Raw genomic sequence first — 21007 nt, 5'->3', positions numbered from 1 at the left:
ATCTGGTTGGTTTCCTGGGAACCAAAAGAATATTTTTGATGGAATGAGTGAAGCATAGAGTTGTTACTACCTCAGATTTGAAAATGATTAGGTGAGGAATTGTTGGGTATAAGACAACTATGTTAATGGTAAATGACGTGGGCAAACTGTGTATTTTCAACACAGCCAGAAGGATGGTTGTACATGTGAGGGACTGTGGAGTGAATTGAATGATTGTACTGTGGAAAAACAATGGTATTGGTAGTATGACTTCAGGTGTATATGCAGTTCCACTGGGTAGCACTAAGTTGAAAACTTAAGGAGCTTGATCTTTGTATTTTAGCAAAGGAGCCTTCTTTGTTTTTTGGGAAGAGAAAGTTCACATAGTTTCTGTAGTTATGAACCCTGGATGCTAAGGTCCAGTGGCTGGGTTTTGATTCTAAAATTACCTGAACGTTTTTAAGAGTTATAGTAATTAAATTACTAATTTACTAAAGGTTACTTCACTTACTGGTACTTAAAAATCAAGATGAATGCTTTTTTTTTCCTAAGAGAAGTGCTGAATACAAGCTGTAGTTCTGTGTAGCGAGTAATAAACAGCGGTGCTAGCAGGATGACTGCAAAATTCAGGCAGAAGAGCACATATTGAGAATGGGGCATATTATCAAATGTCTCTCCGTTGTAATTAGTAATCACTGAAGTAGTCTCAGATGTTCCATCTGACTTGAGCAAATATCAGATAATAAAACAACACAATTTGTTGAACTGTTGCCCAGCTCTGAATTTCTTTGCTGTTTAACCATCTTTTTCTGGTTTGGCTCTTCTTTCTTTCTCCAAATTCCATTGAAATTCTTTTGATAGGATTACATTGAGAGGCAATGAAGTAAATAGTGAACTAAACCCAGAAAATATTGGAACCAAGGGAGAAGTAGTCAATAAAAAATGCAAGACAAATTAATAGTTTTTTAATTGCCCTTTGCAGATTATAAAGCCTTTATATTAGCACCTGTAAACAGTTCTGTGTTTGTGCAGTGTTAGCAGGCAAATTGTACTTCATTTCCTGGAGTGTTTAACGGTGTTCCATTTTCAGCCTCAGGAGTGCTACAGGGAATCCCACACTGCACATCTGACATGATTAACATGCTTAGCTTCTCAGAAAAGTGATATTGACAATTAAATTCCTAACTGTCTCTATTAGAAACTTAATAATTAGTACTATCTTTCTTGTCAACACCTCAGCTGCTTTTTCTGTATTGTTAGCCACTCTTAAAAACCTGTCTCCTCCTTCTCCCTCAGAAGAACTAGAGGATCCATTTAAACTCGCTTTGCAGAGTGCTCTTGGATACAATTTCCCCTGCCGTGTCCTTGGTTAGTGGGAATAAAATTGAATACCCTTTTCAAATTAAAAGAAAAAATACTTTTTAAAAGATGTATTTCTTTAGGAATATTTGCTCTAGATATACAGCCTTAACTCTAGGAATAAAATTTAGATGTTATAAAAAGTAAGGATTAGATTGATGCCAGCTACACTTCCTTTTTGAAGAAAAAGATGAGTGGCCTACATTTCTTTTCTCCTTTTAAAATATGAGTACAAATTATTCTTAATTGCTTTGAGCTGTGTTAAATTGAACTTGATGAGACAACTGGAAAAGGTGACTGGGAAAAAAAATCAGTTGGTCTGTATTTCTGCCACTGCCAAACCCATCGTATCTACATGACTGGTTTTTGGCAAACTGTCCTGGAGAGCCTTGCCTGTATAACCACAGAAATGTCCCTGCCATGCTGTGAGAGAGCCTGCTGTCGTCTTCTGTCTGTGGCACAAGTTAGCCAGACATTCTGGGGAGAACAGGTATAAAAAATTGCGTGACAAAACTTGAGTTTTACTTGTGGAAGATATTGATGCCATATGAGAGTTTAGGTAAGGAAAAGAAGGAAGGTTAGATTTTGCCTTATGGTGTTTCTCCTTTGTGAGAAGGTTAAACGCTCATGAGAAGATTGAAGTACCTTTATGGCTATTAAATATGGTTATTAAATTAGTTAACAAGATAGACTTCTTGAACATCTTCCAACCAATTTTGTTTAGGCCTGGTTTGCTTATGTTTTAATTTCAACTGGGGCAATGCTGCTTTCCTGGTTTTGCTTATATCCTGAAGCTGTAAAAGGGAGGAGAATGCTTCTTCCTGTGCTTTTAAGACAATTGTATAGAATCATAGAATCGCAAGGTTGGAAACAACCTTCAAGATCATCTAGTCCAACTGTTCTCCCATCACCATTGCTACCACAAGCCTCTAAACCATATCTTGTAGCTCCTCATCCAGACGCCTCTTGAACACTGCCAGGGATGGTGACTGTCCTGGAATGCTCCCTGGGCAGCCATTCCAGTGCCTGACCACACTCTGAGAGAAAAAGTTCTTCCTTATGTCTAACCTAAACCTCCTCTGGTACAACTTGCAGCCATTTCCCCGGGTCCTGTTTGTTGCCTGGGAGAAGAGGCCAAACCCCCTCCTCATCACAGCCTCCCTTCAGGAGATTGTAGAGTGCAATGAGGTCTCCTCTGAGCCTCCTCTTCTATAGACTGAACAATCCCAGCTCCCTCAGCTGCTCCTCATAAGACTTGTGCTCCAGACCCCTCACAGGTTTTGTTGCCCTTCTCTGGACACATTCCAGGGCCTCAATGTCTTTTTTTGGCCCAAAACTGAACACAGTACTTGAGGTGTGGACTCACCAGTGCTGAGTACAGGGGGATGATCACCTCCCTGCTCCTGCTGGCCACAATATTTCTAATGCAGGCCAGGATGCCGTTGGCCCTCTCATCCACCTGGGCACACTGTTGCCTCATGTTCAGCTGAGCATCAGCCAACACTCCCAGGTCCCTTTCATCTTCACAGTCATTCAGCCACTCATCCCCAAGCCTGTAGTACTGCATGGGGTTGTTGTGGCCAAAGTGCAGGACCCGGCACTTGGATTTGTTGAACCTCATCCCATTTTGTCATTTATTTTCCAAAAATACAGCTTTTGGACATTTGAGGACTCAGGCTATCAGCAGAATTAAATTCATGAGGCTTGGAGGAAAAAGATAGTTCTTCAGCAAAAAACTTTCCTTTGCCTGTTTGCAGCTGTATTTATTTATTTATTTTTTAGATAGAATGGAGTGTAATGTGAGTAACTTATTCAGGGTTGGAAACTGCTACTTCTAGCTCTTCTCCCAGTACGATAATGTTTGCTGGGATATCTTTTGTCTGATATTTAATGGCTTAATTATGAAAGTTCTTTTAGACTCCCTTTCCTAAGGCTGCTTGCAAGAACTTAAATTTTCAGAATTTTTGTTATTAGTAGTTGTGCAAATGGCAGCTTCCTTAATATCAGCTGCTGTGTGAAAGATACAAGTGGAAAATGTCATTAGTATAAATCAAAACAGATCTGCCTCTTGGAACTTTGCTGTGCTAAGTCTGCAGTTCAGACCTGTTTTGCATGTAGGTGAGATCCTGCTCAGGATACGGTGTTCACTCTTCCAAGTGAAAGCTGCTGTCTTGGCTTTGGTGTGGTGAACTGTGACAATCAAGAAGGATTGGAACAGTAACTGCCAGTGGCATACAGTTCTTATTATGGCTGTGTATGTGTTTTATTTCCTGAAGAGTCACAATTCTGATAAGATAATAAAAAGCAGATACTACAGGTGAGAATATTAATATTTTCTTATTTTTTTTTCACATTAGAACCTCCTCTTTTCTGGCACTTGGAATAGTGACAGATTTTGTAAAAAGACTGCCAGTGTTGACTCTTATGTCCCTTTTCATGTAAGAGATGGGGAAATATTGCAAGGATTGAAACTAAGAATGATTATTTTTCTTCAGGAGGAGAAGTACTCAAAATTTTAAATTGTGACTAAAAAAGACTGAAATGAAGCCTTTCATTTTCAGTGTTTGGCAACCTCTGAGATATCTCATTTTGAGGCCAGTGTTAGAACCATTTGCTTTGTTTTGCTGAGAGTTCTGATCATCTTAGGATATTTTCAACATGTCTCTTAAACTGCAGTAACTTTAACAATAAGCTATGGCTTTCCTTTGGTTACCTTATAACTGATACACCTGAAAATATCTCCACTAATGGTGACTGGTAAGTCACTCTACAGAATCATGAAAATATTAATAGCGAAGAGCACTTGATTGCTGAACGGCTTCTGTTACAGCGTGACTTCAATTTCATCTCTCTTCTGTTCCTGGTGTGATGTGATAGCGATGTTTCAGTCTTCCTGTAGCTGATCTGTTTCTGCAAAAGCGAGGAAGTAGTGTGGGTTTTATTTCTCACTGATATTCACTAGGAGGTAGGATTCACTGCAGCCTGGGCTGTGGTGATTCCTTTTTGTTAGCATTTTCTGTGAGAGTTCTAGTACCTTTCTAGTAGTGGCAATTTTGTTCACCTTTCCCTATTGGATCTGAGTAAAGTAAATGCTTCAGACATGATCTTTCTTGTCTTCTGACTTCAGTCACTCTACTTAGCTGTCAGGAGGCAAATCTAAGCTTCTGTTGTTTTATTTTAACAGGAAATGTTAATCTCTTCCCACTGCTGTCTGGAAGCCAGGATTTCTGTACAGCTTTTTGAATTACAGGCCTAATACTCTGAATCTCTTTGTAAAATCTTTTTTCATTTAGATAGCTACACAGAACTGCACAAATACATTACCTGCATATGTCTGAGTATGGCAGTGCATCTTGTTTGCTGTTCATCATACTAAAATAAAGTTTACTTCCTTGTAGAAGAGCTCTGTAACAAAAATCACCCTTTTAAACTGTTTTCTAGTGAATAAACTATCATGGTTTTTTTTTTTTTTATTTTGCAAAAACATCAAAATTGAAAGGATTGTATTTTTACAGAGACTTGTAACTATTAAGCATTTATATTTAATTTTTGGTATTGAGTATTGTAGTGTGTCAGTGAAGTTTGCAGTAGGTGACACAAGTTGGGTTGCATTTTGTTCTGAAAATGTTTTGAAAATAGTTGTGATATAAAAATTGCAGAAAGGACACAGCAAATGTGCACGGTGTGTGGTGGGGCAGGAAGGAAATGATGGCAGACCAATAGCTTACTTAAAGGAATGGAGGAGGAGGAATAGTGTGAGCTTTTGTTTCTGTTTATTAGCTTGTCAAATTTTTGTTAGCTTGTCATCTTTACACTCATAGGTTAAAGTTGAAATTTTTTTTTCCTGTCTCAGGCCGAAATACCAAGCCCCTCTGGGAGGTACTTTAAAGAGACTGTGATAATAATCAATAGGTGGCTACTTGATTCAAGGGCAGGATTCTACTTTATGTTACGTTCTTGTGAAGAGTCTTGCATCAGTGTTGCCTGTAAATTCCTTAATGTTACTTTGTATTGCTTTTCTAATTTTTGGCAAAGCTGATAGAGAGCAACAGTAAAATGCAGGAACTGACATTGTTGAGCATTCAGGTTTAGAAGGAGCAACTGATAAGTAAGCTCTGATTTATGAGAAGTTTTCTAAGCTTTATTTGGACTTGCTTTGGTTTGACTATTATCTTTATGACTGAAAGAATAAAAAGATGATGTTTCTTTAATACATTCTTTGATGTATGGTAAACCTAAACTCTTCTGTTTATTTTTTTAAGTCTAATTCATATGTTTTTGTTTTATTTTTCAGAATTTAAACAAACAAGCCTATGATTTGGCAAAGGCTTTGCTTAAGAGGACAGCACAAGCAATTGAACCATATATTACTAATGTAAGTATGTACATTACATACTTTGTGCAAACAAAGACTGGAAATAAATAGATTTTCCAGTAGTAAGCTGTGTTATGAAAAGAATGAATTGCTGAAAGTCACAGAGTCATAGAATGGCCTGGGTTGAAAAGGACCTCAAAGATCATCTAGTTTCAGCCCCCCTGCTATGTGCAGGGTCGCCAACCAGCAGACCAGGCTGCCCAGAGCCACATCCAGCCTGGCCTTGAATGCCTCCAGGGATGGGGCATCCACAGCCTTCTTGGGCAACCTGTTCCAGTGTGTCACCACTTTCTGGGTGAAAAACTGTATAACTTTGGAAGCTCATAATTGTTCTTTGAGATAATTGTTATATTATTAAAACACTCTCCCTTTGACTCTATTTCTTTACCATATAGAAACTGGTAAGTTCTTAGCAATTTTGTTTTTTGAAATGGAGTGAATAGTTCACTTTCTACTGTCTTGAGGAACCTTGCTTTTAATCCTTAATCTGATCAGAAGACTCAGTAGAGTTATAGAATTGTTACGTTTTGACAAGACTGAGATCCTCTGGTCCAACCATCCGCCCATCCCCAACATGCCTTGTTTCTTGAATACCTCCAGGAACAATCACCTCCCTTGGCAGCCTGTTACAATGCAGTGCCATTTTTCTGAGAAGAAGGTTTTCCTAATATCCAACCTGAGCCCATTAAAGGCTATTACTTCTCCTATTGCTGTTACCTGGGAGAAGAGACCAACCCCAAGGCTCACTACAACCTCCTTTTTGGGAGTTGTGGAGTGATTAAGTATCCCTTGGGCCTCCTCTTCTCTGGACTGAACAATCCATTCCCTCAAGTTCCCTGGAACTTGTGTTCTGGAACTCTTCACCAGCAAATGTATTTATATGTTTTTATTGTTCATGCAGCAAAGCATGGATTTTTTGTTTGTTTGTTTTGTTTGCTTGTTTGTTTTGGTGGTGGTGGTTTTGTTTTGGAGAGGAGATAAGACTATTTAGAAGCTATGAGAAGTTAAGACAGCGGAACTTCAGTGTCTCCCTCTAAGGAAAAGAGGAGGAAGCAGAATCTAAGAATAGGTAGTGAGGACAAGTGGTTAGTGGGTTGAAGAGTATAGCCAAGTTGAATATAGTAAAAAGAAAACAACAAAGAAAAACAACAACAAAGAACGTCAGTAGGCATTGTGCATGGAGAGTGAAGACAGGAAGAAAAGGTCATACATAAATATTCTTTGAATTAAGTAGCACAATGGGAAAAGAAATAATGCTTTTTTTAAAGTCGTTAAAGATCTAGTAGCTTCTCATGGAAGCTATCCAAAACCTCAGGAGCTTGAAAACAGTGAAAAATCTTGAATGCTTTTTGTTGCTTTCTTTTAACACCTGTGGTACTTGGGAATTGAGTATGTTCTAAGATTTAAAAAGTGTCTTCAGTGAAAGCTCTCACTCCAAACCCACTTGTCAAACTTACTGTTTCAGAGGAGATTGCATAGGAATGTTTTTCTGATGTTCAGCTGCAAGCTTTCTAAAATTATTCGTAGCCTTACTGTAATAAAGCAAATGTTATTGCTTGTGCTTTTTCCTTTATGTGTAATTTTGAACATAAACCAAGATTGTATATTTACTATGATGTTGTGCTGTAAAGTCTTGATCTGTTCTCTGCTGCATCATCCTACCCACCCCCCCTTTTAAACTGTAAAACTGCAGCATAGATTTAGCAGTGGACAGGCTTGAGATTTAGAAAAGTGTGTGTGTATATACACGTACACATATATATACACACTGTTGTTATTGATGTACACTCTGTTTTACTTCCTAGTTCTTCAATCAAGTTCTGATGCTTGGGAAAACATCAATTAGTGACCTGTCAGAGCATGTGTTTGACTTGATTCTGGAGTTATACAATATTGACAGTCATCTCTTGCTTTCTGTTCTACCCCAGCTTGAATTCAAACTTAAGGTAAGCATTTCTCATACTTCCAGTCTTTTTGAAACATGTGTGTGCTTTTCACTATTATTACAACTTTTGTACTGACATGGTAATCTCTTTTTTTTTTTTTTTTTTTTTTTGCCTGTTTTTAGATGTAAAACACATCTCTGCATTGCTTAAAACTCACAAAAGCACTTGAGAGTAGTTTAACTTCAGTGTATCAATGTAAAATGCAGGTGTGCATGTTTGTATCATTCAAGTGACAGCTTCATGTTAAAATAGTTCTTTGTGAATTAGTTGAGAATCTGGTCTGTTGTGTTCCTTCATTACTGTAATGTTTATTGTGAAGGGCTTCAATATGATGAAAGCATTTTGCACTACTAGCTGTGCAGGGAATCTACATCTATTCTGAACAGCAAAGTCTGTCAGGGATAGGTTGGACCCCATGCTAATGGGAACTGATGCAGTGACAATTTCCATCAAATAGGAAGTCTTTCATAGGTGGAAACAGAAATAAGTCTTAACGGTCATTGCTACAGTAAATGAACCTCTGATGTAGTCAAGCACATTTCTTCTATCTGAAAAAAAAACTTGTTTGCACTGTGTCTGTGTTTGTTTGGTTTCATGTTTTTTTCTTGACTATGTACCATTTCAGTGCATCTTGGAGAAAGTCATTATAGCAGCTGATGCTCCCTTTGTTCTTTTCTTTTTTTATTCATTTTATTGAATAAAATTTTATTTTTTATTCATTTTATCTGTGATTCTGTGATTCTGTGATTGTTCCACAAGGTTTCTGTGGAATAGCATGAGGAATTTGATTAGGCTTAGTGTTACAAACTTTGGAACTAATTCCTTACTAAACTTGGACGCTGCTGTGTGGTGGGCAACTTTAAGTTTGGATGTATTCTAATTATTAAAAATGAGGTCTAGATTTGTAGATCCTGTAGCCAGTTCATTTATTAGATGACAACTTGATCACATTTGTTATTTTTCACTAATCTTTCCTTGTCAGGCACACTACGTTGTGGTATGATTTATTTTTAATGGTTATATTTTTCCTGTTTAATTCATATTTCTGGAAAAAAAAAAAAAAAAAAAAGGCCTGAGTTTATTTCTTGCCATCTGTCTTTAAAGCAGATCTTTTTCAGTTTTTAATGCCTGTTCCTAGAGATGGAGAACAATTATTGTTCTAGTTCCAACAAAAACACAGTTTGTGCAACTGAAGCTGTTATTCATAAGATTTCATCTTAAGTGCTGCTATTTTGCTTTTTGTGTGTGTGTGTGCTTTTCATATCTGTAATTGCAGTCATCTTTCCATTTTAGGTCCATTTAAAACTGTAGCTTCTTGAATCATCTTCGTGCTCCTAATGTGCCACGCTTTACATTGACTCGCATATTCCTTTATTTCAATTCTTGCTGCTTGTTTATACCCCATTTTACCATTTGCATAAGTAAGTTTAGTAGCCAAACTTTTTTTTAATTCCTTCAGGAGCTTTCTCTGTTTGTTTCTTCCAAAATCAGCTGGATGATTTTGGTTCTCAGCCTTTCCTTGGTTTCTTCATCTCCCTTTGTTATAAGCACCTTTCTTCATGTCTGCATTCCTGCTCTTTGTTTAGGATATTCTTCTTAGGTCATAAACATCTATTTTGTTGCTTCTTCTCTCCTCAGTCTTAGTCTAGCCTTTCCTTTACAGTAAGGAGGTTGGCACTTTTTTAGCACCTGATGTTACAAGTGCTGAAATGTTTCCAATAGATGTAAATTTTAATAGCTACATCGCTGCTGTTCTTATTCCTTGATCTCTTGTTAATCTCCGGAGCCCTTGGTGATTCTCTCCAGCATGGTAGTGCTACTGTGTGAGTGGTTTTGTTGCACTGAGTCTCTTCAGATGACAAGGATGAAGTTATATGTTTGGCTTGTCCTATTGGCTGTCAAATCTAATTTGGTCCATCTTTTATAGTAAAAATAAATAAAAATTCAAACTCATAAAATTTTTATATGGAGTAGTATAATCCTGTTTTAAGTGAGTTAAGAGGCCTTCCTGTGGTTAAGAGTACTTTGGAGATGAATGTTCTGACCTATTAATGAACTACAGTCAGCTTGTCTGAGATTAGCACAAGTTCTTTCTTTCTGCAGTCTTGCAAGTGACAATGTAAGTACTTTGTGCTCTAACAACAGCTGTGGCTTTATACTAAACAGTGGCAGCTAGTGTCAAGCAATTTGGATTCAGGTCCAAATAAAGTGTGTATTAGTACATTGAGAAGAGTATGATTTCAGTAGAAACTCGAGAGCCTTATGGTGGAAGGCAGCAAATGTTGTGCTGATTTGAATGGAAAGAAATTGGACAGCAGTATCTCTGTTAGCTTAATGAAGCCTTGGATCAAATGGGTGGTAAAGGAGAGAAATATGCTTGGCAGCCCCTAATGAAATATAGGAGAAGGGAGTTGTGCTTTTTGGATAAAGGCCAATTAAATTTAGTAGTGCAACTTCAGTGAGCTTTGCATGTTTTTATGAGCTTGTCTAGATGGTTTTGACTTTTCTGAATTTTGTGCATAGTTTGTTGTTTAGGAGCTCAGCCATACAAGCTTGCATGCCGGGGACTCTACTAGGTATTTAAATAGAAGCAGGAGTGGAGCATATTTAGGTCGTGCATAGTTTTGCAGAAACATCTAATTTTTGTTCACTGAGGCTGTCTGCTACTACTTTTAGATATACAGATGTGATAATAGAAGTTAAATACTAGGGGTGATTCTCAAATGTTGATGATGTAATGTGACAGTTACTGTTTTCCAAGATGTCATGTTGCATCTCTGATGCTAGAGATTTGTATTATTCCTGAAGTGGAAGACATTGAAAGGAAGCTGTGATTGTCTCAACACTTGCAGTGTAAATTTTGAGGAGTGGAGAAGTCAGGATGGTCTCATTTTCAGGTGTTGAACAAATGAAATGGGGAATGTGAGAGGTTCCTTTCAAAGAAAAATTGGGCAATTGCTCTCTGTTTAGAAAGTGTGCATTTGCTTTATAATTGACTTCTAAAGTGGTGAGCTAGAAAAAATTTTGGCCACATGGAGTAGACCTATTGTAGGCTTCCTCTGAGCCACTGCCAAGTGTTCCAGTCAGTGAGATCCTTTAGAAAATATTTTCAGATACAACCTTGATGTGCTATGCATGAATTTAAACCACAGCCAGTATTTTGGATCATTTCAGTGAAACATTATTTGAAAACTGAAGTATTTTTGTTTGTCTTTGCAGTTTCTGTCTTTTACAAAGATCTTTGTAAGTTATTTTGACTTGTCTAAAAATTCTTTTTACCTGCAAAGAGTGATAAAGAACTGGATTTGTAGAGATGCTTTAAATGTGCTGGCTTTGTCCCATGAAGCCTGGAGAGCAATGAAGGTCAGCTGAATAGGGCATAGGCCTTTAAAATGAATTGGGAATAGTAATTGGTCATCTGTATAAGGAAAGAATGATGTTACGTGGGCTTAGCTTAGACAGATTCTGTAGTACTTGATTACTGGCAACTTAGGGAAAAATAATCTTCAAACTTTTGGGATATCATTTGACAACAAAGTTGGAAATTACCAATTGTCTTGGTTTTATTCTTGTTTAGCTGGTATTGTGATTTGAAGAGAAGACAAGTCCTTGGAAGAATGGTAATGCTGTTCAGAACTTAAATTTTAGAAAGGGTGTGTCTTTGTTCTAATGACGTGCTTATTTTGCTGCTTGGTATTGAGGGCTTAAAAAGTAATATGCACTACTTTGTCCATTCTTTGCCTCCTTTCTGCTTGAGATGCATCAGGGAGACTGTTGATTGAGTTCAGGAGGCTTGTGGTTACTGAATAATCTTGTTCCATGAAAGGAGTGTGAGGGACAGACTGAGATCTGTGAAGTTCTTTGAATGTGCAGCGGTTTTGTGATGGCAAAGGCTGCTATTTTCCCTTCCATAAATTCCAGTTAGAATGAAGGAGGAAAACAACATGCTGTTGATCTCGACTGTTCCAATTTTAAGGACTTTCCACAGTTCTTTGAGGACTGTGAAAGGTTTAGGTACTCTTGACTAGCTCTTTAAGGGCTTGATTGCATATTTCCTATTGGCAGTTGGATACCCTCACAGTACTAGTGTTGGGCACTTCTCTGAGATAGAGATCCTGTTTTTCTAGTCTGATTCTTCCAGCTGTCAGCAACTTTTCCTCTAGTTGTATATTCTGCACATGAACCTGAATTTCTCTGTTGTGTCTGATTTCTTTGCTTCTAACAGTTTTGTGGTGTATTTTGGAAATGGTGGTGGTTTAATCACAACGACAAAGTGAGCTTCACAGATCAATGTCCACTGCCCCTTGATTGGACTGCCTTGTTCTCGGTCTCTACAACTGATAGAGTCTTGAGGAAGTGAATAACATGTCTGTGACTTGTTACCTGACAGGTTCCAGGTGTTTTGCACTCCATCTCCCTCAGTGTCCTTGTCAGTCTTTGTGGCAGGAATCCTCGTGGTTTCTTTGTGAGTCTGGGGTCTGACAGAAGTTCTAGGCTGTTTCTTTTCAGTGTGGAAAAATTCAATGGCTTTCCTGTTGATGACAGATCAATTTTTGGAACTTGGGAGAGAGCGTAGGTCCTCCAGTAACTATGCATATTTACTATTTTTGGATCTAAACAATGTGGCCACCTAGTGTTCAATCACCTTCCACCTTTGGTACTATTACTGGTGTTTTGGTCAGTAAAGGGTAAGTCTTCATTGTTGTGAGATCTATACATGTTGGCTTGAATAAAGAGTGAAAGGTTGCCTGGCAGTAAATGGTCTTTGAAACGTGCAGCTGTGTGCTTCGTTCCCTTAGTTGCTTTTTGTCTTATCTATCCCAAGAATCTTTCAAGTACTCTTGAAGAGAATTGAAATGCATGTCATGTACAAAATAAAAGCAGACAAACTATTTACCCATTTGTATCTGACTGGGATGGAGTTAATATTCTTTGCAATAGCTTTAATGGTGCTGGACTTTGTGGATTAAATATTGTTGCTAATACTCTAATGCATTGGCTTTTGCTGAACAGTGCTCACACAGGTATGGGCTTTTTCTTCTCCCAGCTAGGAGGCTGCAGTGAGGCAAGAGGTTGGGAAGGGGATATGCTCAGCAATGAAAGCTCAGGGAAAGGAGAAGGAAGGGAGAACCATTGTGATTGTAATATATCTCTTCTAAAAAAAAACAACATTATGCATGCTGAGACTCTACTTTCCAGGAGTAGGTGGGATATCTGTCTGCCTATGGGAAGCAGCGCACGAATTACTCTCCTTTCATTGAATCATTGAATGGCATGTGTTGGTACTTGTGCACACATCTTCTCTGCTTAATAAACTATCACCATCTTAATTCCAAGTCTTTTCAGCTTCTATTTTCTCCCCTTTCCGTCTCTGTGTAGCATGAGGGAAGGTGAAAGTTTGGGTGAGAGCTCGGCTGTTGGCCCAATGTTTTTCTTCATTGAGGTGATCATGGTGTGGAGGATGGGCTGGCCTGACCTTGGTGGCTCCTCCAGCATGGATGGATCATCCACCTCATCACGACCTTCTTCTTCCAGTTCCTAAGTCTCATATCTGCTGTGTAAGGGCATCTGGGAAGCCAAATTAAATGAGAAGGAGCCCTGAGTGAACTTGTATCCATTCTGTCCCCGTCAAGTTACTACGCTCTGGCTGACGAGGAAAGGTTGTAGGATCCCCTTTGTCAGGCTGTTGCTAGCGAAGGTTTCCCACGGCTTTCTTGTTTGAACAGGAAATGGGTATTGCTAACTTCTAACACTTGGAGCGTGGTGTCAAAAATCATGGTTGCCTCTTGCTTGTGATTAATTTTATCTCTTTAACCTTATTTTGAAGAGGGAACTGAGGTACCAACAGGAAGACACTCATTGAAATTCATCTAACTTACCTCTGTCTTTAATGAGGATCAGTAATTAATGTCTGATTTTGGCATTAAAAAGTGGTGTGTTTAGAGATACAGAAGAATTATTGTTGCAGGATAGAACAGAGATTAGACTATGTTGTTGTGTAGGTCAACTAAAAGTGTAACTATATGATTTCATTCAAATTTGATATTTGAATTTGATATTTGAAATCTTTATTACTGAAATTGAATATTCATTTAATATTCAGGAGAATGAAAAGCTCATGAACGGAGTATTTAGGGAATAACCATAATGGACTGTAGGTATTCATTTTTCTATTCTATCAAATTAATGTTATGTAATAAAATTTGTAAAATGTTGACTTTTATTACTTCAGAAGTGTCTTTCTTTCTGGACACTGTTAAATTTTTGATAAGTTTCAGGTCATGTGCACTTCTCCTAAATTGCTCCAAATCAGCAGAAATGCCCGTCCTTTTGAAGGATAGGATAGGATGTAGACAGAAGAACTGTGGCTGGAGAGCAAGGTGTAAGAAATTGGAATTGTGTGTTCAGTGTCAGTTCCTATTGGAGAACCTTTAGGGAACACTGTCAAGATTAGAGTACTGGGCTGCACCTAAGACAAAATGACCAAAGTCCTGTGACACAATGCATCACGGGGGAGAAGGATTATAGTTTTTCAAGAACTTGTTTTACTGACTTTTTCCTCAGGAGAAGAAGTAGAGGTTGAAGTAGAATATACAAGAGAGACTGTAACAACAGTGGGTTCATTTAATAACAAATAAGAATTTGGGAATTGAGAATAAGAATTGATTATGTAACATGCTTATGAACTCAAACTAGAGAGGAAAAAAGTGCTACTGACTGCACTCCAAGAGGAGGTTGTATGTGACTTGGTAAATAGTCAATCTGAATTCAAATTGGATATATTAGTCAAATGCAGATAAAATGTGCTAATATTAAATACTAAGGTGTGTTCAAAAGCATTACAGTTTCATGTCATGTAGTAATACAACAGTGTCAGATTTCTTCATCCTTATCTTCCTCTGGTATTAAAGGATTTTAAATACCCTTTTACTATTCTTAGGGAGCTGAATTAAAGGACGTGCTGGAGAACTTTTCAGCTCATTTATGGTACTGAATCTGATAGGAAGAATAGCTGGTTTTAAGACTGGTGTGTTACAGAACTTCAATAACTACAATGGGCTCTTATTTTGTGTTCAAATTGTGATGTTGAACTAATAAAAATTTAAAAGATGATAGAAAAGAATAGTATGTGAAAAGGTCCTTTTCTGTTGGAATAAAGAAGATTGAAATTATAAGAGGTTATATATATATATAACCTCTGCAAAGTAAGATTTGCAAAGTATGATTAAGCTTCATATGCTGTGTATTGCATTAAATAAATGTGGTGCAAACCAGCACCACTGGAAATGTACCAAAGAAGGTCTTGCTTTATTTTTGCTAATGTTAATTTTTAAAGAAGAAAAGCATCTGTTTTAACTTAGCATCTTTAAATATAGGTCCAGTTACTGTGTGTGAAAGATCTTGGATACTTTGATATGCTCTAGAAACCTGTGCTCTGAAAACTTTTGTTCATAATAAAACTGTTCAGGAGAACAGTTCCAGATAAGGAGAATGTCCTAGATAACTTGTAGAGAAGTAGAAGGGTGTTTGTGGCTTTTGTGCTGTGATTGATTTAGTATATGTTTGTATAGGCACTGTATCAGACTTTGTAGCAGCAACACCTGTAATGGGGGGTTGAAAAGATGTATGTCTGTGTTTTTCACCAGATCTTTTTCAGGATGTTTTTTTCCTCTACTTATGTTTTTGCTGCCTTCATTGTTTTTTCCAGCATTCATTGGTGTTTTTTCTTCTCAAGATACACATTTGCATGAATTTTTTTTATAGTGATTTCTTTCTTATTGGGAGGAATAGTGGGGGAGGTGCATAATGGTATAAAAACTGTACAAAACAGTACTTCATGCTTTTTGGCAAGTTTGTGGTGTTGGTTGGTTGACTTTTTTTTAACAAATGTGTTCTTTTTCCAGAGCAATGACAATGAAGAACGCCTGCAGGTTGTAAAACTTCTAGCAAAAATGTTTGGGGCAAAGGATTCAGAATTGGCATCTCAGAACAAACCCCTCTGGCAGTGCTACTTGGGGAGGTATGCTATATTAATTCCACTCAGAGGAGGCAGAAAACATTCAGTGAATTGTAATTCAATATTTTTAAACAGCTTCCTCTCCTCCCCCTCTCCCTGCCTTTTTTTATTCTCCTCTCAAATGATACAGTTAACTGTGCACCCCTCTGCTGTGTCTGACATCTGGCAAATAATGTTTAGGAGATTATTTTATATACATCTTCTGCATTTTTGATTCTGCAGAGTGGACAATTACAAGTGGTGATCCTTTTTAATTTTTTTTGCCATTATCTATACTGCTATTTCCAATAAAAAGAAACAATTGTCTTTATTTGCATTTCTTTACAAGTGACACTCGATGGATTAATTTTAAAACAATATCAAGTGACATTTGCAGTATTGGATGTTACCAGATCTATTTTTGATGAGACTTTCATGTACAGCATTTGTTTTCTGGCTTTAATTCTTTGTATAATTCAAATACTTCAAAAGAAGTATGTAGTATTTACAATGCAGAAAGCAATCTTCTGTTTTTGAAATATTCTGCCAGTTTGATATAGGAAATAAAGCTGGAACTTGTAGTCAGAACGAAGTCAAGAGTATCTGCTGTGATGAAAATGTTTTTGAGTAAATAAGGATAAATTCTGTTAATTCTGATAATTATTATAAATGCTGTAGTAATTTAGCATTCAATGGTATCAAACACAGAATGTCCTCAGAGAAGTGCTGCTCCTAGGAGTATAGGGAACTTAATGGGGGATAAGCTTTGTGCTTGAAAGTATGTAGTAATTATAACATCATGTCATTTAGAAGTAACAAATCAAATTGGACTCAAAATAATACATTGTGTTGCTGTATGAAACAGTGTAGTCATATGTTTTTTCATAATTACTTTTTTCAGCTAGTTATAACCACAGATGTATTTACTTTTCAAGGACTTTTAAATAAGTAAAAATAGCTGTTAGTAGAGAAGCCATTCTTAAATAGCTTCATCTAGAAAACATAACTAATTTTTACTAAAGTAGACACTTCTTGAAACATCTTCGTTTGATAAATAAGCATTTCTACAAAAAAGTGTTCTAAAATTTGATAAGCTGTTTAAAACCAGACATTCTGATGCCCTGAAAATGCATTTTATTTTTCGGAAGAAGGTAGTCCTTATTATGTCGATAGTTTTGTTCATATCATTACTTGTATCAAATTGAAGCATGACAAAATGCTGGTTTTCAAGCATTGAATTTAGTTCAGTCTTGCAGAAGCCAATTTTACTGAAGTTGAAGTATGGATTGTTCTTATAAGGCCTTTGTACTAGGTTAGATGTCCATTGATTTGTAAAGAGAAGAACATCAGCATTTTGCAACATTTTTCAGGTTCTGATTCACGGTTCATGCTTAAGTAGCTGGAAGGTTAGAGAAATGATATTTAAAATGTAAGACATCTTTCAGTAAGTAATTGTTGTCTGCCAGTGAGTTTTTCATGTGTATTAGGGAGGATATTTCCCTTCCTCTTTAGAGCAGGAATCAGTACATGGGCACAAGACTTTCCTTAAGGATGATCAAATGAATTATAGGAAATTAGAGCTGTTCTGTGCATGTAACTGTGCATGGAAAGTGTGAAAATCTTTTCAGGGAGTATTGGAGATTGTGTAGAAATAAGTGAGTATGAGTGACATTTTCATGATTTTTTTGTTGTTGTTGTCACTGTTCTTGTTGTAATGTATTGTCTTGTTTCAAAATAGGTTTAATGATATCCATGTACCTATTCGTCTTGAATGTGTGAAATTTGCAAGTCACTGCCTTATGAACCATCCCGACCTAGCAAAAGACTTAACAGGTACCAGACTTATTATAACATTAAAATATCGTTATAAGTCTTGTGGAGAAGTCTGGAAGGTTAGTTGTAACACTAAGTAGCACTCTCTGACATTGTGGAGGGTGTAATTGAGGTTAGATTTCTTACTGGCAGAGTCCCTTACCTTCCAGTGCTGCCTCTCAGATAAGGAGATGGTGCACAAAGAATGCCTTAATCCAAAGGAGTGCACCCTTCTTGTCTTGGAGTAGTTGCATTCCCAACTGCTGTTGAAATTAAGCACCGTGGGATCAGGCAAAAGCAGCCTTGCCAGCTAACTAGTCATGGCATTTATTAAGGTGCAGAGTATAGACTTAAGTTCCACAAAGCAAGAATGTGTAAATATTATGCAGCCACTATCTAAGGTATCAAAACAGTCCTTGGAACTGTGACCACAGCCATTGGTTTCTCCTCCATATCAAACAAAGAAAGTAATTCAAGATCTCTGTAGGAGGAAGGCAAGTGGCATGGATAAAAGCATTTGGTATTTGTCTCTCCTGTATGTCTTAATGAATAAAAGTGCAATTAATTGAATGGATTGCTTTTTTTTAAAGTTTGTTAAGACTGCATCTTCCCTTGATCACTCAACTCCCACTTTAGAGGTAGTATGTTTGACTATCTCCCTTAAGGAGGAGATTTAAGGGGCTGTTAATTGCATGGGATTTCCCTCCTGCCTGCTGAGCATTTGCCAGTTTAGACAAATACATGCAAGCTGAAGTCGCATAATAGTTATTGTATTGTTAACCTAGGACTTTTCTTTAATGGGAATGGTAAAGATTCTCAGAAATCTATTTTCAAGGTGTTTTTCTTTTTTGTAAAATAGCTGAAAGACATTGTGCCCCCTCTAATGGTATCCTCTGAGAAATGTAACATAGCGTGCCCCTTTCTCTTCCCACAGTGCTCATCACAGACAAATTGTTCAAAATTTTCTCTCGCTGGTGTTGTAGACAATAACTGTGCAATGGCAATCTTCGGTTGTTTTAGTTTGTTTTCATGTGAAACATTTTTTTTCAAAAAGCTATTTATTTTTATAATTTCATAACTTCAATTGCAAAGCTTTATTTCTTATGCATTTTTCTTTTTTTGACATTTGTTCTGATTACCAAGTAAGGGTGAGTATTTCAGATGAGGCTTGGGAACGATCATTCATTGAACAGTAATGAATGCAGTAACTTCTGATTATTTAGAGCAAACTTTGAATTTTCAGTGTTTCCTAATGCTCTTAGCGTTTCACTGATGTGTGCTGTGTACAGTGATCTTAAGGCCTTTTATGTGCATTTTCCTACCAGTGTGTGCTTCTAAGTTAATCTAGAATACATTTAAAGATAAATGAAGTTTGTCATCTGTTTTGTGCTTTTCTAAAATGATAAAAGTTCCTAAAACATTTGATACTTACCAGAAGAAATCTTCAGATGTTTATAGGAAAAGATTAGTAGTACTACAAATAAGAAGCAATGTGCCAAAGTAATCTAGAAAAATTGCTTTAAGTTGAATAAATAAGGATTTTTCTGAGTCAACATCTAGCTTACTTGAATATGCTTTTTTTTATCTGCCTCAGCTTACTGTGCTTACTTGATTCACACTGTGGAGTGTTTCTAGAACATGTGAACTAGATTCAGTTTGGAAAGTAAGCAAATTGTATTCAGGAGTGCAAGTAATGTGCTCTGTATGTCAAAGGGCATATAGGAGTCTGCAGGAAGAGAGTAGCCTCTAGCAAAAAGTACGGCTTTGAAATGCATATAGTGTGGGTATCAAGTTCCTAGTACTGTCTACTCAGCTTTAGAGATCCAATTCTCTTGGACTATAATAGTTGCTAATGTAGGTATAATAAGCAAATGAGAAGTTTATTACAGACATTCCAGCGCAGATTAAGCAAAATTAGTGGTTTCTTACTGTCAGTGCTCCAAACTGTAGAAATCCATGGTTTTCCACTTCTGTCGGTTGGGGTAGCCTCCAGAGAAATAACAGTAGCTGAAACTGTGTACTTAAAATGAAGTACTTATTTTATTTTTATTTCCCCAGAATACCTTAAAGTAAGGTCCCACGATCCTGAAGAGGCGATAAGGCATGATGTTATCGTATCCATAGTTACTGCTGCTAAAAAAGATCTTCTGCTTGTCAATGATCACCTGCTTAATTTTGTCAGAGAACGAACGCTGGACAAGCGGGTAAGACATAATTAGTACCAATAGTGTCTTGTGTTCTCTGGCATCTTATTGTAATTGGATTTGTTTCTTAAAAGTAATGCTTCTGAAAATGTTGAACTACTTTTAAAATGTCTAATGAAAACTCATGTAAAGCAAAAATTTTTTGAAGCAGTGTATTTAATGAGGCACCTTTTGCCCTGACTGAACTGCAGCATTTTTCTTTGTGCTGTAGTGTTCTGACAGCTGTGTTTCAACATATACTATATTTTGATTACTGTTTGTTCCGGTTGTCTAGTTTTCATAATTTTAAAATAAAATTAGACCCCTCTATAATATTGACATATTTCATAAGAGATTTTGAGAGTAAATTTCAAAACGTATGGCAGATTACTGATGCAAGTTGTTTTGCCATTGGAGATAGCTGGATTGCTTAATTTTAATTAGATCATTGGAAAGCTGTGAGTATAGTAGCTTTCAAATATGAGCAGCCCTGAAATTTAATTTAGCTTTGTCTGATTATTTGGCAAAGCTTAGGAGATTTGCTGCTTATATTATAGTGGGGTAAACAAGGCTGTTAAAGGCAAACTTAAAATTGTCACTTGACTTTTTTTCATTTGGTGACATGCTTTTTCCTGCTACAGATGTAATACAATCTCAAGTATTCAATACAGGTTTGTGAGAAAGGGTGTTGGATTGAATTGCTTATAATTCTAAATTCAAGAGGTGTGCTTGTATAGTAGTTACCTATGTAGATATGTTTAGCATAATAGATGTAGTGTTTGTCCTAAAGAGAAAATATTGTGCTTATTACTCAAACTTTAAAGAAAAAATTGAACTATTTTATTTGGAGGAAGAATAGGAAACACCTACCGGGAAGTTCCACAGTTTTTCAGGTTTGTATTTTAAACTGCTAAATTGTAGCACTATTTCTTTTTTTTTCAAGTGGAGAGTGAGGAAAGAAGCTATGATGGGACTTGCACAGATATATAAGAAATATTCATTACAGTCAGAAGCAGGAAAAGAAGCTGCAAAACAGATATCATGGATCAAAGATAAACTTCTGCATATATATTATCAAAACAGTATTGATGACCGGTAAGTCAGTCTTCTGGAAGCTGGGTATTTTTTGGATAGGTGTGATAACTTCTCAATTTGTTTTTCCTCTGAGCTTAAGTGTTGGCAAGATGCTCATTCTGTATGTTTTGAAGAAGTACATAATCTTCTACATAATAGTCAAATTTTCATAAAATCACAGAATGGAAAGGACCTTAAAGATCATTTAGTTCCAGCCCCCTGTCATGGGCAAGGTAGCCAACCACTAGATCAGGCTGCCAGTGCCTCCATCCAACTTGGCCTT

At 36.9% G+C, this 21007-nt stretch overlaps 1 protein-coding gene across 5 annotated transcripts in view; it reads left to right on the top strand.

Annotated features, from left to right (window-relative positions):
* Window positions 1-21007, top strand: part of PDS5B (PDS5 cohesin associated factor B) — a 105845-nt gene that overhangs the window by 31204 nt on the left and 53634 nt on the right. For all 5 annotated transcript variants that reach the window (XM_031615807.2, XM_031615810.2, XM_031615809.2 and 2 more), the window contains exons 7-12: window positions 5633-5713; window positions 7519-7659; window positions 15564-15679; window positions 17394-17488; window positions 19526-19671; window positions 20594-20745. In XM_031615807.2, coding sequence (XP_031471667.1) covers window positions 5633-5713; window positions 7519-7659; window positions 15564-15679; window positions 17394-17488; window positions 19526-19671; window positions 20594-20745 — 731 coding nt within the window. The remainder of the gene's footprint in view (window positions 1-5632; window positions 5714-7518; window positions 7660-15563; window positions 15680-17393; window positions 17489-19525; window positions 19672-20593; window positions 20746-21007) is intronic.

Source organism: Phasianus colchicus, chromosome 1 (genome assembly GCF_987193195.1).
Source record: "Phasianus colchicus chromosome 1, bPhaCol1.hap1.1, whole genome shotgun sequence".
Lineage (NCBI taxonomy): Eukaryota > Metazoa > Chordata > Aves > Galliformes > Phasianidae > Phasianus > Phasianus colchicus.
The sequence above is the reverse complement of the archived record's forward strand: the minus strand, read 5'-3'. Positions and strand labels throughout refer to the sequence as shown.